General features: G+C 39.8%; 1 protein-coding gene across 2 annotated transcripts in view; it reads right to left on the reverse strand.

Moving 5' to 3' along the window:
• The window catches only part of PALM2AKAP2 (PALM2 and AKAP2 fusion), a 120,601-nt gene extending 95,244 nt beyond the window's left edge, over positions 1-25,357 (reverse strand). Inside the window, exon 1 of one of the 2 annotated variants that reach the window (XM_053465774.1) lies at positions 25,033-25,357. In XM_053465774.1, the coding sequence (XP_053321749.1) occupies positions 25,033-25,077 (45 nt within the window). In that variant the 5' untranslated portion in view covers positions 25,078-25,357. The remainder of the gene's footprint in view (positions 1-25,032) is intronic. The other variant, XM_053465775.1, reaches the window with a different exon arrangement.
• Positions 25,358-26,371: the final 1,014 nt, after the last annotated feature.

Here is a 26,371-nt window from a genome sequence, read left to right on the forward strand (position 1 = left end):
CCAGCTAATCATTGAAACTAATGGGAGAGCTTCCTGTGTAGAAGAATAAGCGGAATCTCGTAAAACCCTCCTTTCTATAAATATTTTGTGTATCTTCATCAAGGATAATTAAACAAAATTCAATTTAATATTACAAGTAAATTCTGGAAGAAGAATAATGAATAAAAATACATTCTGCCACGCCACGTGCATTCCAAGCTAAATTCTTGGCTAAATGTGTTTATTTTACAGGCCATCAGTAGACCTGGCCTGTTGCACTGGAGCTCATACCTCTGAATATGTACCCAAAAGGTCTGCATGTCATTAAAGTTTCCATTTAAATGAACACATAAGGCAGCTACACATGACAGTGCACAAAACGTATAATTGTCCCACAAAAATCAAGTACAGAGGATGGACTATTCTCAGACAGTCTTTTAGTAGAAGTGGAGTGGAATGGAAATAGATGGAAAGTAAACATGGCCAAATAATAGTCAACAGCTAATTTAAAACCTTTTAGATTTACGCTTTGAATACCTCATAACGCACCATGGGAGTTTTATTCAAACAATATAACTATATATGGATGGGTATACCTCCCTGCCACATGACATGCTGACTAGATGAATCAAGACATCACGCGGCATCAGAGATTTATTACTTTGAATACCCATAAACAAAACACCCAGCAAGACGAGCTAAAAAAAAATCCCTTTCGGCAACAGCAAAGGACTATGAAACAACAGATCTTTATCATTCCTGCACATCAATGATGGAATCTTGACTTGACCTGACACTATAAGCTGCAAGAAATGGATTCCGTAAATAAATGTATATTGTGAATGGCAGATTAAGGCTGCGAATAGTAATGATCTAAATCCAAATCATTTAAAATGCCATGTCTGCAAAAAACTGTACTCTATTGTCACATTAACCATAAATCAATAGTACGAAATAAGCAATCCTTAATCAGTCACATTTATGTAAACAATGCTTTATTATATATAATGGTAATATATTAGCGTAAAACCTATCAATCATCTAATAATGTAACAAGTTCAAGAAGGATTCTAAAGGTGCAGATTTATACACCTATATAGAAAGTAGCATGTGGACTTCAAGTTTTACTTAAAAACTGCCTGTTACTTTTCTTGTATTTGATATGTGACATATGCCATGATGTCATTATCATATGGACCTAAGTAGGCTGAACAACACAGTAACTTTGAGGGATATCTTCTTAGTGATTTCCTCTGATCTCAGTGGATTAGATTATTTAAACATGACTATAATTTGCTTTATGTTCATTTATGCTGTGTAAAAGATATGCAATATGCAACATACAACAACACAATTGGGGTAAAAATAAAATGGATCTCCAGTACTAGTAGCACTTATTACAATCAGAGACAGGCGCCCAGACACTAACATCAATTAACAATCTTTGATATAATTATCATTACTTTCTGCTGTCATTGCAAAGAATAATTTCATTTGTCTCCAGCATGGACTCCACAAGACCTCTAAAGGTGTGCTGTGGTATCTGGCACCAAGACGTTAGTAGAAGATTCTTTAAGTCCTGTAAGTTGCAAGGTGGGGCCTCCATGGATGCATCCTGGTGCCGTGTGTTCTCTAGGTAAGCGACGCACGGGCACCCGGCCATCCGCGTGATGTAAAAAGAAAACGTGATTCATCAGACCAGGCCACCTACTTTCATTGCTCCATGGACCAGTTCTTACGCTCACAGGCCCATTGTAGGCACTTTCGGCAGTGAACAGGGGTTCCCATGTGCACCCTGACTGGTCTGTGGCTAGGCAACCCCATACACAACAAACTGCGATGCACCGTGTGTTCTGACACATTTCTATCAGAACCATCAATTTGAGCTAGAGTAGCTCTGTTGGATTTGACCACATGGGACATTCTTCGCCCCCCCCCCGTGTATCAGTAAGCCTTGGCCACCCATGACCCTGTGGTTGGTTCACCACCTTTCCTTTCTTGGACCACTGCAGATCAGGAACACCCCACAAGAGCTGCAGTTTTGGAGATTCTCTGACCGATTCGTCTAGCCATCACAATTTGGCCCTTGTCAAAGTCGCTCAGATCTTTAAGCTTGCCCATTTTCCTGCTTCTAACACATCAACTTTGATGATGAAATGTTCACCTGCTGCCTTATATATCCCACACAGTGTCAGTGGTCATAATGTTATGGCTGATTGGTGTACACTCTAAAGTAAATAATCGCGCAAACTTATTGTTATCGTTATTATCAGATAAGATAAACATGACATTTGTATATACATCAGATTCCAACTTTAGCATGGGTTTTAGAATCTAAATTAAATTTATTTGGATCTAGTTGTGGTCATTGAGGAGGAGCATTGTCCTTTCCATCTTCTTTACCGATATGTCTTAATGCATGCCAATGTTGTTGTCAAAATCTTAAATGGTAACTTGTTTCCCAAACAATCCTTTCTTTTTATACAATTTTTAATTTCTCTATTACTATCAGCAAAAATATCACCCAGGCTTATTTTTGTCCCCTCTTCTGTATTGTTTTAAATTTGCCAGAGGAAATGCTGTTATCAAAGAGGCTAGCATGCCTTTGAGAAGAACAACCGTCCTATACAGACAGACTGCAATTTCAGTAAAATGAGGTCCAGTAGTGGTGTAGACAAAGGGGCCCTGTTCCTCTCCTTAAATTAAACACATCTGGATTACAGCTGTGCTATATTCGTCTAAATCAGCACCCCAGACAGAATGAAATCCAATAGTGCTCTTGAATTCACTGTTATGATGCGTAGGAATGCTTAGCAAGGCCGTGGATTTTCTAGAGAAACTGGCCAAAATAATTCAGTTTAAAGTGTCAGCACTCATATTATTACTTTAATAATGGTATTTTTGTCTTCTAGCAGTTGGATTGTTATTATTGGTTCTAAATTATTTTTGGTTCTTTTTAATTGACCTGTATAGGTTTTATTTTATTTCATAGCTTACTAATCAACATGGGTGTCATATGTGCCCCCACTTGAAAAAAAAAAGATTTCCATTCCATACATATAATCACATGCAGGGGTGGGCTAAGCCGGGGGGGGCAATTGCCCCCCAGGCTGCCCTGAATCTAAATTAAGCGACCGTGCCAGGGCTGTCTATAATGTAGTGCAAAAGCCCGCAACACCTGCGGTGGGCCGGCACGAACTGGCTGGCACACCGAGATGCGATTGCAGCAGATGTGGCTGCGAGTTTTAAAGCGGCCGCAAGACACGCCGACCACTTTAAAATCATTAAGCCGCTGGCATGCCTGCACCGGACCGCACAGTGAGGCTCTTTGTCCCGCCCCTTTGTAGACCCGATGTACCGCTCAAGGCGGCGGGCTCACACAAAACAGTTCCTTGTGACGAGAAGAACGCGCCGGAGTAGAGCAGTCTGCAGGGAAGGAAGCCAGCAAAAAAGTATTTTAAAAAAAATTGTTTGGGTGATAGGTGTAAGGGGACCTATATTCAAAGGGGGGGTGCCTTGGGACAACAGTGGCTGGGGGGTATAAGTACACAACAGGGTGGTTGGAGCATCACATAAATCATTACACAAAATGGGGTGGCTGGGGGCAATACATATGGGTACATTAACCAGTAAAAAAGGGAGCATCAATACACAAGAGAGGGGGGCTGGCTGGGGACATCACATAAATTAATACACAAGGGTGGTTGGGAATAAATGCACAAAGAGGGGTGGCTGGGGGCACAAATGCACATGGGTAATACACACAGGTGTGGGGGGGATACATTAAAACCAAAGGGGGACCTGGCTGGGGAATCAATACACAAGGGGGGAAACACACAAAAAAACAAACCAGTGTGGAAAGCATTTTTTATGCTTTGTGTAGATTAACCCATGCTGATGTGGGTGTTGGTGTGGCAGAGCCCGTCCTGGTGTGTGTGTTTGGGTGTCGGTGTGGCAGAGCCTACCCTGGTGTGTGTTTGGTGTGGCAGTGTGGCAGAGCTTGTCCTGGTGTGCGTGTTTGGTGTATCGGTGTGGCAGAGCCTGTCCTGGTGTGTGTTTGGTGTGTCGGTGCTGCAGAGCCTGTCCTGGTGTGTGTGTTTGGTGTGTCGGTGTGGCAGATCCTGTCCTGGTGTGCGTGTTTGGTGTATCGGTGTGGCAGAGCCTGTCCTGGTGTGTGTTTGGTGTGTCGGTGCTGCAGAGCCTGTCCTGGTGTGTGTGTTTGATGTGTCGGTGTGGCAGATCCTGTCCTGGTGTGCGTGTTTGGTGTATCGGTGTGGCAGAGCCTGTCCTGGTGTGTGTTTGGTGTGTCGGTGTTGCAGAGCCTGTCCTGGTATGTGTGTTTGGGTGTCAGTGTGGTATAGCCTGTCCTGGTGTGTGTGTTTGGTGTGCCGGTGTGTCAGAGCCTGTCCTGGTGTGTGTTTTTGTGTCGGTGTGTCAGATCCTGATCTGCTGTGTGTGTGTGATGGTGTGGCAGAGCCCTCTAACATTGTTATGTACTGTCATACATAGGTAAATAGATAAACCCTACTAACGAGGGTAGGAGCTTTCTGAAAAGTTTTTTTTTTTTTTTTACTTTTTGCTTTAGCAGATACAGCAAAATAATTGTTTTTTATATATTATATAACAAGGTGCTTAATTTGTTGATATATATATATATATATATATTTCAAAGGTAAAATTTAAGATGTTTATAAGGTTGTCAACTAAATATAAAAAGAACTATGAAAAATTAGCCCAGCCTTCTAGGAGGAAAATGTATCTAAATACTATAATTCAAAGGGTTAAATAGATGTTTAGCAGATCTGTAACTTCCCCAGATCCTACACTTTACACTATAGTAGACTAAACAACGAATATAATCTAAATGAAACTGCCATACCTCCCAGTCCTAGTTTTTGTGGGCATGCCCTGATATTTGGGCAGTGTGTCGCTGCCCTGCGTAGCTGCCCCACTGTCTCATTTGATTATTCCTCCCCATCAAGTTATTTCACCCCTTATTTTTGGCAGATATGTCATTTTTCTTAAATCCTCCATTTTACCGTTCTATACACCAAACAAATCTATGTATGAAAATAACAATGTATGGTATTCAAAACTTTATATTATGCCATGGGGGCAACCATTTTACTTCCTTTTTCCTCTCATCAAGTTATCTCTACCCAGTTGCTGATTGTTATAGATTGGTTCAGAAAGCTTTTGTGGTTGAGGCACTGCCAAAGGTTGCCACTGATCTCAGCTTCCAGGAGAGAAACTAAACAATTACAATAATTGACATTCAAAAAGGACAAGCATAATTCCTTTAACGTCGGTGTCATCAACAGGAAGAGAGATCATAGGCCATCAAAATTGATTCCTGAGACAGTTTAGATGCCATCAAATTGTAAACTAATCTCATTGCCCTTTTTGTGCCCAAAGTTTGGTACAATTAATACCATGATTTATCTTTTAAACTGTTAAGTGTCAAAGCTACCGATTCAAACCCCAGCAAATTAAATAATATTTTGTGCAGGTGTATTCAATAAACATCTGGTTATCCAAATTAACTATTTCCAACTTGTATATTTAGGTGCAGAAAATAAAACTCAACTCACATATGTTTCTATGGCATCAGTTGATTAAAGCAAGCAACACTCAGATTCATTAGTCCACAAGTATCTTGTGAGTTGCAAATGTGACTTGAAACAACTCAAAAACTTGCACCCATAAGGGAGGACACATATTAAACATTATAAAACAAAATAATAAATACAAAAAACCCAAAGATTGTTAATAAATGCATATCCAGAAAAGAAGACAAAAGTAATACCCGGTCCAACACCAGATGTTTAATCTTATACCGTAATAGCCACAGAGACTGAAAAGAAACCAGTAGATCTGTGATTTTAAAATGTTACTGGGAAAATGTTCTCTTGAATAGGGACTTTACAAAAAATAAAGAATACACCCACATCCTGCAAATCTGAACAGGATATAAAATATAATAATGATCCAATAAAAGTCACTGCACAGACAGCTCAACAAAATGAAGCTGAGGTTGTTGGTTTTCTTTTCTATTTGTTCAATGTATTTGTATAATTACTAGTTAACATACATGGGAACTTCCCAGGGTAGGTCATTGGAAGCTGTCCCTCTTCTGGGCGAGTGGCATTGAGGAGTTAGAGATGTAAAGGGACAGGGCTAACCCCAGATAGCGGTGGTCCTCAAAGCCAAGAACTTTGTGCTAAAGTACTATGAGGCTAGATGGCAAGCTCACAGGCAGGATTCTCTACACCCGATGTATCTGTATGTATTAATGTATATTATGTTATGTATGTGTTAACTGCCTCACGTAAATTGTACAGCACTGCATAATTTGTTGGCACTTAATAAATAAAAGTTAATAATAATAATAACAATAATAAATGTACACGTCTTCAGCACTCATTATACTTAGATCTATAGTGTTGTTGAATGCACAATAGCCTACTGAACAAACTAGAATGCCAAATCATGATAGGGACAGGAGTGAAGCAGCTCTGCTGAGTGTTCTACGTAGAAACACCGCAGTGCACAGGGAGGCTGCGGTGACTTCAATATTTAGGAAAAATGAACCCTTTTTTAGAGGCTGCATTGTGAAATTACCTTGACTTATCTATACAAATAAAGCAAACAATTGGATCACTTTATGCTTTCCCATTTTTGTCTGCCGGTGTTCGTTGATTTGTTTTCGCAGCCTCTGGGCCGGCTTGGAGGCCTGCACAATATCACCGAGATGTGCTAATAAAAAGAATTTGCAGCAGACTCGTGCCTTCGCAATGAATGCACGCTTGAGAAGCAGTCTTGGAAGTGACACATCAACCTTGTGGGCTTCTACTAATTTTATGTGCATTTATATGTGTGAACAAACCACGGCTGCACAATGCCACAGCCTTTATAAATATTGCATGGATATCTTATCCTATAAAATGATTTAATTTTTGTTTGTTATGTGTTGTCTTAAATGTCCATTATTTAACATGTTTCACCTACTCTCAGTGTTTCCTGCTGCTGACGATGTAACTGCATGGTACTTTGGTTGTTTTAACCATTTAATCAACATAACATTGCAGATATTTTTAACATATGGTAGAGCAAGCAAGAGATAATTATATATATATATATATATATATATATATATATATTACCCCTATTCACAATGTTTAATTGCATTTAGTCTAGAAGATGCATCATGGGAGCCGCCGTTGGGGTTCTTTGAATATGCCACAAAATGGGGCTATAATGGTCACTCAGCAGCGCTTCCATCCTCTATTGAAGTTCTTGATTTCCATGAAATGAAATTGTCAACCATCCGTTATATGGAAGCCAGACAATGCAGGGGGAAAAGTGTCTACAGATAAAGTAAACTTAGTGTCGCTGCCAGTTTCCATGGTAATGTGTTAATGAAACGTGCCTACACATAGACAGCTGATCTATAGCTAGATTAGTTTGCCGGCACACAAGAAAAATCAATCCACACACAGTCCAACGGTAAAAATAAATACATGAAGTACATGCACATAAATGTATAGAAATTCTTATGTATATACACCTATTACTTCAACAATAATGACACCCACTAAAAACCAATATTGGGGCTGATTAGACATTCAACCAGCAACATATAATATCACAAAGAACAGTAATCAAATCTGTGACCCACAAAAGCATCGTCATGCAGGACAAAAAAAGTCACTGTATTTCTAGATTGTGTTACTTTAGTATAATTATATGGCATATAACCCCCATCTTATGTCTGCCTACCCTCGGACATGATCGGTACTGTCACTTATACAGCCTCTGTCTCCAATTTATATGCATATGCCATCATATCTGTTGGATACATTTCCTAGGATATTTATGAATAGCTTAATTTGTCCTGAAAAAAAAACCCACATAGACTTTGTTATTATAACTAAAGTAAACCCACAAAAATTGTCTTGGCCTGCAGGGCCCACCAAACCAAAAATTATCCCAGAACTCAAAGGGCTAAAGCTCCTTTCATGGAACTTCATACAGTCATTCAAACCGGGTCCTATGTTGGGTGCCTTTGCACCACATCATATGCCAGGAATCAAGAGGTCAGGGACATCAACACTTAGGTCACAGGCATATACCATTGGGGGAGTATGAGCCTACTAAAGTTATACTAGATAGTGAAGTGCTAAGATTTGATCAAAGTCCCATGGCTAGTTAGATAAATTCTAATGTACTTTAAATATTTCTCCACTTCGTAGTCATTTGGCTCCTAAATCAATATTGTATTTTTCCTTTGGGTTGTAGCCCAGGATCTTTTAATAAACTAGATTTCCATGTTCTGAGCTGCTGAAAAAAAAAGCAACATACTGTAATTACAAGAAAGAATACCATAGGGATATGGGTACCCAAGAGGGAATCTCCCTCTTAAAGAGGGACACTCTATTTAAGGTCCGCCTGTATTGTATCCTGGGTCCTATAATGGTAAGCTGAGTTTTTTGTTTTGGAATGTTCTTGGCTGGCATTCAATGAATAATTATGAACAAGTTCAATTTCAAGTACCATTAAAATCCCGGGATATTACTGCTGTCTGTGTGCTTAGCTATATATCAGTTTCTGATATTCTAACACCCATAATTTGAACTCTGCAGAGAATGTAAAATGTATAGTTTTATAGTAACATGACATATGTAATAGCTAACTAATTTGTGTTGAAAAATAAAAGTTTGGTAAATCTTCATGACCTAAAATGCGTACGAAAAATGCATGCTATACAATTCCGATAAATACACATTTTGGTTTTAGAATCATTTCTTGTAGTTCAGGAAGGTATGAGTCAATTTATTGGCACAATGCCGACAGCAAGTAGGGTATTTTTCAGTTTCATTTGCATGAACGTATTTCCACGCTTGTGCTTTTTTAGAAAATAATTCACTGGAGCCCCTGGTGTGATATATTGCTTAGAATTCCTATCTGCTGAGTATACCAAAAACACCAGAAGGCTATCAGAACACTCATTAAAGTGCTGTCATGAATGTTATCTGCTAGAGACAGAAAGGGACATAGCACAAAACTTGTTGCAGTCAGGCTCCTCAACAGTCCCTGTTTCTGCAAGACTGTATCAATTTTCAGGCACTCCATTGCAGCCCCAATTTTGCCTCATCACAACATCATGCCTATTTGGATTAGATGGGGTGACCGCACCTCATCCCCATTTATATGCCCAGTGCCCACTTCCGGGCCAACCCTTTTCTCTTGTCACAATCCTCACACAGGAGCCCTGATTTATCTATATGTCCCTATGCAGTACTGATTTCCCACCTGGGAGCTTTTTGGCTGCCTTGTGGGATGTTGGAAGGCGGTACCGCTGATGTCATTGGGTGGCCCCTCTGGTGTTGCGGGAGGTCCCAGATATGCTGACAACCGAAGGACATCAATGCAACCCAGGTTGAATATCTCATGTCTTATTGTATCTTCAACATCAGCAATCAAGCATGGAACCTAGGTCTGTGCCATTATTAATAATGACTCACAACAGGCTGACCTGTTATCTCTTTATAAAATCACCCGTCAGTATTGTTGAGACACACTGACTCATTACCACATGCTGGATTGACGTACTGTCACTGTGTTGTCATGGTGAGTTACGCTGATCTCTGTTGATTATGGCTCTAGTTCTTATTAATGTTCCTGCAGAGTTTTGCTAGCATTAAATACCAGGTTATTTTCGTGTAGTCAATTGTTTAAGGATTAACAATACCACATCTCAATGGGTTCACGCATTTCTTTAAAGGTTATCAGATTTAGAGAACTGCAATTCAAGTGGACTACAATAAAAAATAAGTACTGCTGAAAAATATTAATATAAGAGGAGTGATTAACCAATTAAGTTATGGAAAGCTAAACCAAATATTGGTAAGCTGTTGATGAGAACTGTTGGGCAGAGATCATTGGTGGCTCTAAGTACTCTAAAGACTTAGGGGTCTACCTCTAAAACACGTGAGATTTTAATTATACACACTAAGGGTTGTGGGACGTATGTTCAAATGTGAGTTATAAAAAGTGCATTATAGTGATTAAACAACATGATAAATTATACATCATCAAACACAGCTAGCTGTGAACAGTACAAAATACTTCAAAAATTGGTCTTATATTCTGGTTGACAGTTGCTGCTACAAGTGCCCTAAAATGCATGTAAAAATAGATGCATCATTTTGTGAGTGTCAACGTACCCTGCCTATGTACTATAGGAAGGATAACATACAACATCACCACTAACACAGCACTGACAGCATCTCCAGTGTCTTGGCAGGGGACTCTGGGAAGATAGCAGACACATACATAGGTACCTCTCACTGCAGGTAACTATCGGGGTCCTAAAAAGCTGCTTTATCTGCTTGAATTGTAATATTCCTAAATCCGAGAGAAAGAGAGTGTGAGAAACATAGGTTCAAGGATAACTCTGAGGAAAGAAGACCTGTTAGATCTCTAGAGCAATGTGAAGAAGGCAATCACTGCAGTTGATAACCTCCGCAATTGTAACAGACAATGAACTTCAAACTATCCAATGCCCTTTTTACAAAAATTGTTCCCATTTAGTACAACCATGAAAAGTACCCAAGAGGTTACATGTACCACCTGTATCGAAATTTATTTAGTGAAGAAAGTACATATGGTTGCATTGGTCCAACAGAATATGGAGGGTTATACCTTCTGTAGGAAGAAAGGATCTCTGAGAGAAGTTCTTCTCTGATAAGGTGGACACCATATATTTGCCATCACTACCATAACAGCTTTATTTCTTATCCAAGGGGGAATGGAATGGTTAAGATTTTCTAAACCTGCCTGTGTTTATATCAGTATTTTTATATTTTGTGTATGTGGGCATGTAGTACTTTTATTCATTTGTGCTATAGGCAAAGTAATAATATATTAAGTACATCACTGGTGCTAATATTATCTTATAAGGATATATGCACATAGATTCACGGAATGGGGGTAATATACGATGGTATAATCAGGTTTCTGTTTTTTTTAATTACTATTTTTGAGTTACAATATTTATGAATTACGTTACAAAATGAATCGCCGGTCTGTGCACTTCAGAATTCTGTCTGCCAGACATACGATAATCACAGATAACCCACTCTGTATAAATAGCTTCTAATCTACAGACAGTGCTTGTTGGAAACATGTCATGCATTTTTTCTTTCATGTCTTTTAAAATGGATATGAATTCCATGTTCTAATTTTGTTGGTGCCAGTGCGGAAAAGAAAGAAATCCAATTAATGTACCAAAACATCCCACGAGTAGAGTTACACCCCACATACTTTTTTATGTTTTGGATGACTGAAGCACTCCCTTAAACACTTTAATTATTTTTGCAATAATTTGGGGCTACTGGTCAGCCAAGTTTTTATTTTTTATTTTTCGACTGTAAAGTGTACAATTTTTTATGACTTTTTTTTTTTGATTTCCTGTAATTATTGTGGTTATTACAGCGCCACCCCTAATTATGTCATATTGGGGTTATTTCTTACTGTCCCTGGTACCTCCTCAAAAAAAAGAAGAAATAAAGTACTAAGCTGACATGGAAGTTGCAGCCTTGCAGTTGCCTACGACCTCCATGATTTGATAATTATTACCACTGGTTGGCTAGCGGTAAGTATTTTATGTGCCAAGGAGATGTGTTCAGCTGAACGCATCTCCTGCAGGCATATAGATGAGGGATAAATGCATATGCGAGGATTTTGTAGAATCCCTAATGCATTTCCACAGGGGTCACCATGACCTGAATGGGTCACAACCTTTTCCTTGTGGACATTCTTACCACTTTTTCAGGATGTACACTGGCGTTATTATCATTGTCTTATATAGCACCATCATATTCGACAGCGCTGTACAAAGAGTAGACAAGACATAACAAGAAGTATACATACCTGGGAACTCTACGGATTTGACAAGGAGATTGCCGGGTGAGCGCTGCTCCTCCGGTTCTCTGGGTCAAGACTCCTCCGGGTCGCGGGGTCATGACACGCCCCGCTCCCCACCCATTTTTTCCTTTAAAAGGGGGTGTTTCCCGCTGCCGTCAACAGAAACGCCCCCGACGTCAGTGGGAATGCCCCCGACTTCAGTCGGATCACCCACCAACGTCAGCGGGGCCGCCCATCAACGTCAGCGGGACTGCCCGCTGACGTCATTGTGCAATCCTGACCGCCTCCCACAAGGGAAGGCTCCAGGAAGCCGGGGCCGAGAAGTTCCCAGGTATGGTAGTACATAACTTAACGATTTGACATACAGAAATAACAGGTAAGCAAGGCCCTGCTCAAACGAGCTTACAATCTAGAGATCAACTACCATGCATGTGACTGGCTTCCAGCACTCCCGTGGACTTTATTGGAAGTGCTATAAAGAAATATGCAGGAAGTATACATATGAATATACACTGTCACTGCTCCATGAAAAATGTTAGGATTAAAACTGCTTCGGGATTTATAATGTACTTGCTGCAGGTGCCTGCACACTCTCACTTAGTTACTGTATAGTATATATACACACCAGTGACTAAGCAAATATTAAGCGTTGCCATGCAAACATGAACAGTAGACACGTACAAAAACCTTACCACTAATCAAAGCCAACAATTTAATATAGAATATATGCCTACACCAGAGGATGCTTGAACTGTTAAGAAATAGTAAAGGTCATGTATAAAAAAAATGATCGTAGTGCAAAGTTTAGGACATTGCCTTATTGCCATAGCAACCAATAGAATGACCCAATCCACAGCAACATTCCATTGGTGTGGTGATAAGGTCACTTTCCAAACTTTGCATTCTAGATAAGTAACCCTCATTAAGCTGATTTACTGATAACAGTAATTAGTTTGGCAATATGTATAGTGATAATAATCAGAACCCAAAGGTGGGTCGAGGCCCAAAGCACACATCTAAACGCATGACTTGTCTAATGGCAAAGATTTTTGTGCTCCACGATGAAAACATGGGTATGCTACTACGTTTGCCAGATGTATCACGAATCAGCTATGAATTCTGTACAGAATGACAGCAATTCTTGAAAAGATTGCCCTGCAGTATGCGTAACTCATAGTTGTCCAGTATAAAATGGCAGATGTGTCAACTGCGGTCATTGTTGATATCACTTTCCTCTTACTAATTAATATATGTTCTGTTTTTCGGTGTAATTATTGTATGTTGTCATGTGATCACTAGAGAGCTATTTCCCTTCTCGCTGTACAGCAGCCTCCATCATTGTGATTCCGAGGAGGTTTTAATTAGGGGAACATTCTTGCACAGTTTGTGGGCGTAAAATGCAAGCCAGCGTTGCCTTAAGCTGAGACACATTTATTTTGTATGGAGTGCAAAGCTGGCAAATATGAATTGCTCTTTTGTTCTAGAAGCGTCAGTGGATTGCTATGCATAGACAAACACTGTATAATAAAGGTATAATTGCTCTAGCATGTACCTATACAATTGAAATTGTATTGTATTAATCTATGCCATATGTTTACTATAAAGAAAGGACTCACATTTTTTCATATTTAATGTGTTTTAGAAAGAGATTCACCCCCACCCCTTCTTCTTCATCTCAACATGCGCCCCAATATTTCAGGTGTCCAAAGTGTCACACATCCATTGGGGATATGGTTATAAGTTGGGCCCGGCCAAGATCATCCACCTACCTATTGTGTCCATTCCCCCTCTCATCGTATTGAGGCAGAAAGCTGGGATATGACATCATATTGCAACACTCAACATCAATATATTGCAAAGTAGCCACAAGGCACTTTGGACATATGTTGTTCACCCAACAATGTAATGGAGAGGGAGAGGGGGTCACCTCTGGGAGGTTCTCAAGTATGTCCAGACTGAAGATAGACATGCATCAGTTTCTCAGAACATTCAGAAGAAGCCGCAAAAAGTTTCTGTAAATGACTTTAAGGCCAATCAATTTGCCATGTACAGTACCTGTGGTCATGAATATTTGAGGCAGCTTCTACATACATTTAGATGAATAACAAGGATCCATTTTGCATACACCCTAACACAAAGTGTTACAGAGTTAAACACAGAGTAATTGCTAATTTTAATAAATATTATGATAATTATTCAGATGCTTCTAAAGTTATTAATAACTTAACTTAAGTCCGGCCCTGCTCGCAATAAGAATATAATTCCCGTGCGGTAAGTTATGTACAGAAAGCATAATGAGACCTCGTCCAAACTAATTATAACTGATGGCATACAGTGAGCCCAGCTGACAGCTCTACACCAGGCCCGGACTGGCCATCGGGCACACCGGGCATTTGCCCGGTGGGCCGGGCCACGGCAGGGCCGCATTGACTTAGGGGCTGATGGAGCTGCAGCTCCAGGCCCCTACCCTACCTACCGGGTCCGCCACTCTAAGGGGCCGGGAAGTCCCCACCAAGGCCGGCCTTGATTTGTGAGACTGCATTAATGAATGTGTTAATGATTTGTGTGAATGATTAAATGCAAAGATGGTACATGAAGGGTGGGCTTTAACAATAAATAAATAAATAAATAAATATGGGCTGCTCAGGCTTAAATGCCCGGGCCTATTTTTTGTCCCAGTCCGGGCCTGCTCTACACACTACACACGTGAAACATGAGAGCTTCTATCGATCCCGAGCAGCTCTCACTTGATGTGTTCCTTATTTGCACCCAGACTGGTATTGTTTGGGAATGGGCAGCTGCGTCTATTTTTAGAGCTTGGTAGGCTAGTCTGTAACCCCCACTCAGTGTTCTATCTGCATCACGATAAACAAACGTAGAGGGGCTCGAATTAATGGCATCTGTGTAAACACATCAGATCGCTAGCTATTCAAAGCACCCTCAGGCATCACATACCAGAAGCCAGCTAGCAAGTGATCAGCAGGATTCCCTGGCGTTCTAAACATCTCACAGAGGTCCGGCTACTTTACAAAGAGAAAATGTGCTTAAAGGGACAGTCTTACGTCCCAGACAGCCACCGCAACAAAGAATACATTTTATATGCTTGTAAATTAAATGTTTATTCAAAATAAAACTTTTGGGAGAAGCTGCAGCTTCATGCTCCCCTTTTCGTGGGTTAATTCTGAGTGCTTTCTGTACATGCACATGGGGAGTCTCATCAGGCCCCCAAACCTCTTTCCAAGCCTTAAAGAGACCACTCTTAAAGAGTTTATGACGGCTGAAGTGTCCCTTTAAAAAGAAATGCAATGCAGATCTTTGAAAGCATGTACTGTTTCTACCACCAATTATTTCTGGCATATTTAAATGCAATTTTCTACATGGATTACCATTTATTGATTTATAAAGTGCCAACGCGTTCTGCAGAACTGATGAGAGTGTAGAGAGAACACAACAAGTTCTACATCACATAACAATTTGGACTGCGGAACAGACGAGGAGGGTCCTTCACGAAATAGCTGAAATAAGGTTACGAGGGGACACCATGTTGCTCTCCTTGACAACAAGAAGCATCTTGTGCAATGAAAGTTAAAACTGGGAAGGCAAGTCAATGCATATTAAATAAACACAACTGATGAACTAATATATTTATACGTGAACAGCTTAAGTGCTACTTGTCACAATTTTTCGCTTAACTGGAAGTTCATAATTGTGGTTGTAGCAGATGTTCAACAGAATTTCAGCTGGTGATGGTTGGTTGGTTGGCATCATAATATCCAAGTGCATAGACATTCTCTAAATACAAAATTTTAGTCTTAACCCCTTAATGACACCTCCTTCCGGCTGCAGCGTAAGTTGTCTACGCGAATCTACACACTGCCCCGGCTGCACACCGGGGACTCAGAAGCACCGGTAAGTGGGGCGGGGGGGGGTCAGGAGGATCCAGGTCCCCTGCAGCTGCGGGGGATCTGGATCTTAGTCTCATAGTCAGACCTATTTGAGGTCTGATTATAAGACGACCCCGATTATAAGACGGGTATTTTTCAGAGCATTTGCTCTGAAAAAAACCTCGTCTTATAATCGAGCAAATACGGTATTTGTCCTGAGTTTAGAAATACCCAATTTTTTCATGTTTTTTTGTAAGCTATAGGGTTTTGCCATTTCATAAGAGTATAAAATGCCCCCTTACATTTTACGTTATTTTTCTTATTTTTGTACTTCGGAGCAAGAAAGGATCTTTTAATGTATTTTCTAAATAAATGTATTTCTAAAAAGAGGGGCATGAGGTGTTTGGGCATTTTTGACATTTACTTGGATCTGGTTCCCCTTTTAATGTCATTGTGACATTACTGGATTTATTCTTTGTCTTTATTGTTTCTATATTTTATATTCCATATTTACAGGGCTCCATTGCAGTACCTATGATTAGCCTGAAGGTCTCAGGAGGACAGACCCTCTTGGAACCTTTTTACTCTCATTGGTTCCAGGGCATCACCATCTTGGGAAAGGCATGCTGCATTCCAATATGGCACTTGAGATCACAAAGGAAGCAGTGGTTGATACCTAACATTCAGGGGGGAAATGCGTCAAGAGCTCCTGGGGAAGAGACCTACGGAAGTTGGGAAGGGGGTCCTACGTAAGTTGGGAAGTGTAAAAGCTACAATATAAATGATGGGTTTTCAAGAGGTCTGATGCAAAGACCTTTGGTGATCTGACCCGGTATTTTGTTTCAGTGTTAATTTTCCACATCATGAGTTCTGCAGGCACAAGAAACATTTTGCACCTCTTCAGACTTTATCACTGAGTCACAGTGGTGGTAATCCAAAATAGAGCTGTTAATCCATCCAAATGGCCTCAGCAAGGTAGCTAGCGGCACATGAAGAATGTGTCCTGAAATAAAATGTCTTGCGGTATATTGGACATACCCATCACGAGAGGCGATATTAAGAACTTTTTCATCACTTACTGTTAACCCAGTGTTCCACTGATACATAAATTGAACTTTCATTTACTAATGTATACTTAGTATGTCTAACATAACCCTCAGCTCTACGCTTTTTGTTAACATCAGTCCAAAACGATGCGATAAATGTGTAACAAGTGTCTAACTTGCGGTTTGTGTTTTGATTATTTGTTAATCCCAATAGTTGCCTCTTTTGGAGCTATACTTGTAAGATCTTTGTTGATGTTGGAGAAAGGAGTTGACAAAGAAGAATATGTATGTATAAAGCACTTTGTTGTGTCATACTCCTATATATGCAAATGTGATTCAGGTTAGGCAATGCTCATTTCTCTGTTATGTTTAACCCCTTAAGGACCGGGCTCATTTTTCGTTTTCTACCCTGTGGGACCGAGGCTGTTTTGACACTTTTGTGGTGCTTGTGTTCAGGTGTAATTTTCTCCTCACCCATTTAGTGTACCCACATAAGTTATATATTGTTTTTTTCAGGACAAGATGGGCTTTCTTCAGATACCATTATTTTGATCGTATCATCTTATTTACTATAAAAAAAATAAAAAAAACATGGTGAAAAATTGAAAAAAAAGACATTTTATGACTTTTATTTGAAAAATCTTTTACTCTCCTAAAAAAGCAAGTAAAAAAACTAGCTAAATAGATTCTACTACTTGTCCTGAGTTTAGAGATACCCAATGTTTTTATGTTTTTTTGCTGTTTTTTGTACGTTATAGGGCAATAAGTACAAGCAGCGTTTTATGATTTCCAAATCTTTTTTAACCCCTTAAGGACAATAGGGGTTTTTACTCGTAGTATATTGTGGGACAATGGCTCTTTTAACGTTTTTCAGTGTTATTGTTTAGCTGTGATTTTCTTCTTTCTCATTTCGTGCTCCCACACATATTATATATTGTTTTTTTCAGGACAAACAGGGCTTTCTTTAGATACCATTATTTTTATCATACCATCTAATTTACTATACAAAAAATGATAAAATATGGTGATTTTTTGTTAAAAATTACTTTCTCTCACTTTTTAAACCAAAAAACTTTTACTCATCTGCAAAAACTAATGATAAAACCTGCTAAATAGATTCGACTATTTGTCCTGAGTTTAGAAATACCCAATGTTTTTATGTTTTTTTGCTTTTTTCTGCACGTTTTGGGGGCAATAAGTACAGGTAGCGTTTTGCCATTTCAAAACAATTTTTTCCCCAAAGTTAGTCATTCTGCCCCATGTGCCATTTCGGGTATCTTTGAAGCCGGCCAATGCAATTGACCCCATCAAACCATATATATTTAAAAACTAGACACCCCAAGGTATTTGAAATGCTGGTATTTTAACCCTTTCCATGAACTAATTCTACCACTAGCCTTTGTCAAACTTTACGGTAGTAATTTTTTTTTGTATTTTTTTCACACACGTTGTACTTCAGGTATAAATGTACCGCTCCTGGTATATGTCACTGCCAAACAACACCCCAATATGTGTTCAGTAACATCTCCTGAGCGCAGTGATACCCCACATGCAGGGGTTTGTTGGGTTATTTGGGAGGTAAAAGGCCACCTTTGTGAGGTGTGTATATTTTTGCCATTTATACATCTGGTCACTCTGTGCCCACGTCCCATACTGGGGACATCTTTGAAGCCGGCCAATTCAATTTACCCCATCAAATCATAATTTTTTAAAACTAGGCACACTATGGGCATTTATAATGCCAATATTTTAACTCTTTGCGTGTGGGATTTTTTGGGGAAGATACAGCGCTAATTGTATGTAGCGCTAATTGTGTATAAAAAAAACATACATATATACCTATTTGCACTTTTTTCGTGACTTTTTTTACATGTAACTATATATATATATATATATATATATATATATTTTTTTTATTATTTTTTTGAAAAATTTTTTTTTTTTTTTAAATTTTATTTTTTTTTAATTTTTTTTTTTACAATACACTGAGGCTGTGTAGCCCCCTCTGAGGCTACACAACCTCAGTGTATAGTTAAAAAACGTCATTGCCTCAATGAAGAGGCAGGCTGGAATGGGGGGTGAGTGATTGACAGACCAGGTCACTGGTCTGTGGTTTAACCCACCGATCGCCGTGATTCACTGTGAATCACGGGGATCGGGAAGTTGTGAATCCCCCCCCCCCCCGGAGCATTGCAGGCTTGCCTCAATGAAGAGGCAGCCTGGAATGCCCCTCACCCGATTTGCATCGGGTTCGGGGGGGGGGGGTTTGACAGACCAGTGATTTCAGTCACTGGTCTGTCGTTTAACCCACCGATCGCCGTGATTCACTGTAAATCACGGCGATCGGGAGGTTGTGAAGCCCCCCCCTGAGCATTGCAGGCTTGCCTCAATGAAGAGGCAGCCTGGAATGCCCCTCACCCGATTTGCATCGGGTTCGGGTGGGGGGGGTTTGACAGACCAGTGATTTCAGTCACTGGTCTGTCGTTTAACCCACCGATCGCCGTGATTCACGGTGAATCACAGCTATCGGGAGGTTGTGAAGCCCCCTCTGGGGCATTGCAGGCATGCCTCAATGTAGAAGCAGCCTGGAATGCCCCTTACCCGATTTGAATCGGGCTCGAGGGGCGTGTTTAACAGACCGGTGATTTGCATCGCCGGTCTGTTGTTTCAACCGCCGATCTCCGTGAATTGCGGAGATCGGAAGGTTGCAAAACCTTTTTTTTTGTTTGCCTGGATAGCCTCACTTGTGAGGCTTCCAGGAAAACCGCGATGCCGCCGATCGCGGCGAAAACGCCGCGGTAAACGGCAAATAACGTTACCACGTACATGTACGGGCATTGTCGTTATCGCGTTGCACGGCAACCCCGTACATGTACGTGGATTGTCGTTAAGGGGTTAACAAATCTGGTCAGTCTGCCTCCATCTCCTCTTTGGAACATCTTTGAAGCCGGTTAACTCAATTTAACCCATTCAAACCATATATTTTTGAAAACTAGACACCCCAGGGTATTCCAAATGCTGTTATTTTAACCCTTTCCATGCACCAATTATACAACTACACTTTGTCAAACTTTGTAATAGTAATTTTTTTTATTTTTTTTTCCACACAAATTGTACTTTAGTTATAGATATACAGGTTCTGGTATATGTCACTATCAAACAACACCCCAATGTGTGTTCAGGAACATCTCCTGAGTACAGCGATACCCCACATGCATGGGTTTGTCAGATTGTTTGGCTGGTAAAAGGCTACTTTTGGGGCATGCGTAATTCAGGTGGTCATTTGGTCATTCTGCCTCCATCTCCTCTTTGGAATATCTTTGAAGCCGGTTAACTCAATTTAACCCCCTCAAACCATATATTTTGGAAAACTAGACACCCCAGGGTATTCCAAATGCTGGTATTTTAACCCTTTCCATGCACCAATTATAGAACTACACTTTGTCAAACTTTGTAATAGTAATTTTTTTCACACAAATTGTACTTTAGTTATAGATATACAGGTTCTGGTATATGTCACTGTCAAACAACCCCCCCAATATGTGTTCAGGAACATCTCCTGAGTGCAGTGATACCCGACATGCATGGGTTTGTCGGGTTGTTTCAGATTTAAAATGCCACATTTGGGAAGTGCGCTTTTTTTCTCCATTTTGGTCAGTCTGTACCAATGCCCTATCTGTGAGCTAGGCCACTCCAATTTACCCCATCAGCCATTTTTTATATATATTAGACACCCCTTGGGTATTTGAAGTGCTTTTATTTTAACTCTTTGAGATTTTTGAGAAATTTTAGCACTTGCTCAAAATAATAAAAAAATTTTATTTTTTTATTTTTTTAATACTTTTTTTATATTTTTTTACACATTTTGCTGGTACTGGATGGTTCATCTAGTGACATCACTGCATAATTATTTTTAAATGTTAGCACATTTTTTTTTTTTTCCATTTTTTTATTTTTATTTTTTTTTGAATATTTTACTAATCACATAGTGATTAGAAAGCTGGGCTCCATTGACTTGCATGGTTGAATGCAGTACCTGTATTCAACCAGCAAGTGGAGCCAGTTCTCTAGAGGGTCTGGAGACCCTCTAGCGAACTTTTTCGTCTCTATTGTTTTATTTCCCGGCCGCCGCCATCTTACTTGATGGCGAAGATCACCGGCAGCTGCGGCTGTGACCGCTCTCCGGAGCGGTCACAGCCCACCTAAAGGTAAGTGTTTGGTGTCGCTGGATGCCTCCTGATCGAGGCATTCCAGCGACACCATTTAAGTTTAGGAGGCGATCGTTGATCGCCTCCTAAACGCTTTTAAAACGGGCGTCCGCCGCCATACAATGTATGGCGGCTGTTGACGCCCCGGGGAGGGGCCAGACATGGCCCCCGATGCCGATCTCGGCCTTGCTGAATGCCTCGACATCGAGGCATTGCAGCAAGGCCGTTTAAGCGAAGAAAGTGATCATTGATCACTTTCTAAGCTTATTTAACTTTTTGACGGTTCAGGACCGTCAAAGGTCATTTAGTGACCTTCTTGTCATGACGGTCCTGAACCGGCAAAGGTCGCGAAGGGGTTAAAACAAATAAAAAGTTGAGTTAGCTACTGTTTTTATAGCTTAAAACAGGAGTCTGCTTAAACCGGTGAACTAAGGCGCCTAAATTTAAAAAAAGGAAAAAGACTAGAACATCTGCTGGAACTATATAAATAAATGTAATGTTAGGTTGACCACTTTTTTGTGGTTTAAACTGCTCATACGTACAGTTGCTTTTGCTATTACAATATTAAATAGTGCTGACTGATGTTACATAAAGTAAACGGATGATTAACGTTCTTTGGTAAAGATGGAGAAATACCCGATGAAAGGTTTGTTAGAGGAAGCTCTTCTAGAATAGATAAAGGTGGCAACAACTGTATAAAGCAGAGGATAAGGTGTAGCCTTCAATCTAGATCTAGATCAGTTTCTCGATGATGCCATTTCATTTGGATTTGTTAAGAATGCACGAATGTCGTAAAATGTAAGACCTAACTTCATATTTAGCTTATTAATTATGGCAATCATTTTTTCAAGTTAAAACAAAGCCATATTCCTGTGTGGTGCTGACTGGCAGATGCGGAGTGGGAGTTTGAATAGGAGATCTGGGCCTTCGTCCACAGTTGAGGTGGCTATCCCACAAGGCCAGTCCGGCCCTGCCCGCAAGTCATTGGCAGCGGGAACCCAGCAACGGGAACCCAGCAGCAGTAAGGACCAGCAGCGGTAAACCAGAAGCGGTACACTGGCAGCAGTTTCCCCTTCACATTAAGAAATGTAGGAGAAGCCTGGAGTTCCCAGGTATTCTTATTACATATACCTGGTATATAGCTGTTGATTTGAAGCTTATATTTAAAAATATGGATATTGTAGTTACTAGTATTGTGATCCCTACATTACTTTTGGCTTTAAAACTGCCTGGCTATATTTCCTTTAGGTACTAAATGATTATTCAGTGTGTTTCAAGCAGCAAACGGATCTGGTGATGTGTAATCTGTAGTTACATACATGATTGTTGTCACACACATGATCAGTCTATCCAAGTGGTTTTGTCTTCTTTCCCTGGAGGTTTATAGTTTAGACCGGTTACATTGTGTTACTAGAATATATGAAACAACAACCCTCTTCCAAAGTTTCCTAACCACAATGTTGACAAAGTACACTAGCAAAATTCCTGGGATTTATTCTGGGAAGCTGTTGGCACTTTTTCTATCTATATAAATAAAAAAATTGCAGAGTATTGGAAAATATCAACACCGCAGTAAACCATCCACAAAGAAAGTGCCACTTCTGGTTTTCTTCAACTGACACAAACAATAACCCATGATCTGAAAGGTTTAAAGAAATCAATTGGTAAAAAGGTCTACCTTATCGTTAACAGAATTTTCTACTATGTATATTTTTTTCTCCTTTGATAGTTAGAAATCCCCACCTATATATATAAACGATATAATAAACAATGGTCAATGTTCTGTCTCTCTATATATGGATTGAGCATCTGCCATTAAGATATTAATGCCCTAAAGGCCTAAGGGCTCCCGTTTTCTGTGCCATTGATTGGTTGCTTAAACTTAAAAAGCTCCCATTGGCCAAAAAGCTATATAGGCCACAAGCACTTATAAGTGTGCCTTCCACTTTCCTTGTATCTTTAACCGTTACACATCCAAGAAACTATATACTATGCAGCTGCAAAAATATATATCCTCATAAATTCAAAAACATCCTTTTTTTACATCTACCAAAGAAACTTATACTTCAAGCTTGTCCCTAAATATATTTTTTTTTTATTTAAACACCATTTTGAACGGTTTGGCAGTGCCTTAGTATGGCACTGCCTATTAAACCATGTAGCCAAGAATGTGGCATGATTGCCTCGGTGAGTAACTATTTTCCCGCCAGAAGAAAAGAATGCAAAAACATTTAAAACAAAGTATGGCATATGTGAAAGATATCTGCACAGTATATTGAATCCAAAAGTATAAAGTAAAGCGCTTATGTGTCCGATAGCAACCTTGCAAACACGCATTTTCAAGAATAGACATCTACCCGTCTTAACCACATTTTCCAAAGACTGTGGGCATATTTTCCTACTTAGGATAAACAGCATGATCCATTTCCTTTACCACTACATTATATCAAGTAACTCCTGTTCTAATAATATCCACTCACTTGGCACTTATTCCTAAATGCTTTTGTATTTAAAGCCAGCCCAACGTAGACGGTTGGGGTTATTTATAAACAGCAATTCTGGCCAAGTTTAAAAATGCCCTTACAACCATGTCCCTGGACCATTCCATTGGTTGCTATGGTGATAGGACCACTTTTTCAACTTTGCAACACAATTGCTCATGGTTTTCTTTTCTATGATTAAATGTCTCCACACTTACCATTGTGTATGATGAATGTCTGTTCTGTTCAAATATCTTGTTTTTTTGTATTGTATCTCACATCGTATTCAGTATTATAAAATAGCCACCAGTCACCATTACTGTTTGTTTTCATCATCATTGTTTCATCATGGATTGTTTGGTGCAAAAAATGGGGGATATATAAAGTTGACGCAGACGTGATTACATCCCACCAAACATTTGTGAACCGAAATCAAGGTTCTTATCAGGAAAATGCTTCTTGTATAAAGTTATATACAATACTTATACTTAAAATAGACTCCAATTGTTGCCTAGCACACATGTTCGTGATGCTTTGCCATGTACCATCTCTGCTAGAAACAAGTATTAACCTTACAAACAATAGTCCATTCAGTCTGCATTTTATGACGTATTATTTTTCAACAAGCAACTAATTGTGTTTTCCACACATCAGAGATGCTGCTTTTTGATTCGAAAGTTACAACACAGAGTGACAAGCGCTTGCATAAACTTAAAATAGTAATACAACCCCCCCCTCCAGTTACATGTCTGTACAATTTCAGTACCAGTGTCTTAGATTATATGACAAAAAAAATGTAATGGAGTCATAAACTATAAACTAATGCCATTCAGAGGTCTGCAACCATACAACCTGTAACTTTAAAATGCAAACCTGGCACAATAAAGACAAAAGAATGAAAATTTCCTTAGAGAATAAGGGTGCAGCCTTAGCTTTGGTACTTGGACCTAAATTGTTTGATGTGGCTCAGATAGGGTCCGCCACGTTGCCTGGTCCACCAAAAGGAGTAGTCTATACGTTAATACAATAGGATGCCCAACAGGACCTATATTACTGAACTAATTATATCATGTCATGGTAATCCATAGTCAGCTCCTGGAAATATTTTGTAGAACCTCTCCAGAAAGAGATCCAAAAATCAGCATTCTGCTTCTGAATGCCACACCCCGCACACACATAATGGCACCAGTCGCAGGCTCCAGTATACCAGCCGTCTGTTAAGTGGCATATCATACAAGCCCAATTCATTCGTACCCCAGCATTCCATAAAACTTGCCCTTTGCCACCCATGATCTCCTAGTCTATCACTTGTCTCCTGCATGAATAAAGCAGCACTGCACAGGTAGAAAGTGCGGTAACGCACAGCAAGGGACTCATGCGAAGCACGCTGCCTCCATTCAGCAACTGTTACTATGCAGGAATGCTTTACCCTCCTCTGGGGAAAGCTCACACCAGCCTGCCAGTGCTTCCAGACAAAAGAGCAAGTCATATGTAACAATCCACTTACTGCTATTGCTTGCAGCCGCTCCCTGTGCAACTCTGCCTCCGCCATCCTTAAGATGTCAGTGAAGGATTAAAAAAAAAAAATAGTTCTGTCACCGAGGGAATTGCGGTTCCTCCAATGGCTCTGTAATAAGAAAGCAGCTTTTTTTTCCCCCTGAGAAGTGAAAGCACTTGCGAGGCTCAGAGACAGAGCCTTATACCCTGTAGACCAGTGCCTGCCTGCTTGCCCCCCAGCTGGGTAATAACTAGCAGCATTGCACTGATGCTTCTGTCACACGAACCATGTATCTGTCGAGTGCAAGCATTGCCTGCAATTTTTTCCCTTCGCTCCCTCCGTCTCCGTCTCAGCTACTTTTGCTCCTCCTTTGTGGTGTTAAGTCACCATTCGACCTTGGCGTTAGTTGCAGCACAATCATACAGATGGTTCGACATGTCTTCCTGAAGGAAATTACCTGTGACTAAGTTTAGTAGCCACAAAAGGGAGTTTTTCTTTATACATTTATACATTTGAATTGCTTACATTTCCTGCTTTAAGCAGTGTGAGAAAAATTAAAGAATACTTTGACACAAAAAGTGTCCAAAGCATGTGGTTTCATTATAACAAATACATCATTGCAACGCTATAACATCTCCTTCTAAACAATTAACCCCTTCTTGAAAAGGTGTAATTTGTACCCCAAAACCCAGGGCATTTTTGTGTTGTTATTTTAGCTATGATACCCCCTTTTACTTTTTTCGTGCATCTACACAAATTATACATTGCTTTTTTCAAGGACAGATTGAGCTTCCTTTTAATACCATGTTTAGATATTAATAATATATCACAAAAATGAAAATATTTGTAAAAAAAACCCCACATTTTTGTACTACTGTTCTATAATTGTCCCCAAACCAGTTCAGTTGACCAAAATACCACAGCATGTGTTAATGTAAGTGTTTTATGTTTGGAAAAAATAAATCCAAGTTTTTTTCAATTTTTTTTTTAAAGTTATGGGGCACAAAATAGAACATGCTTGTTGCCTTTACCAAACTTGAAATTTTCAAATTTTATTTTGTAAATTCTATGTCTCTTTTAGGACCAAAAAATTTATTCAGCTTCATCTCCAGATTACGGAAATACCCCACATGCCTAGATTTTTTTTAAAAAATCTACAGGGCACAATACATGACACACTCATTTCACATAAAGGGTTAACCGATAATACACTAAACAAACACAATTAAGATCAAAAAGATACATTTTCACCAGTATGCCAACATTTTGCTTTTCTCATGCTTTTATGGGCCACAACTCCCATCACTCTTGTTGTCAGCCTGGTTGAGGGTGATGGGAGTTGTAATCC

This window comes from Spea bombifrons, chromosome 1 (assembly GCF_027358695.1).
Source record: "Spea bombifrons isolate aSpeBom1 chromosome 1, aSpeBom1.2.pri, whole genome shotgun sequence".
Lineage (NCBI taxonomy): Eukaryota > Metazoa > Chordata > Amphibia > Anura > Pelobatidae > Spea > Spea bombifrons.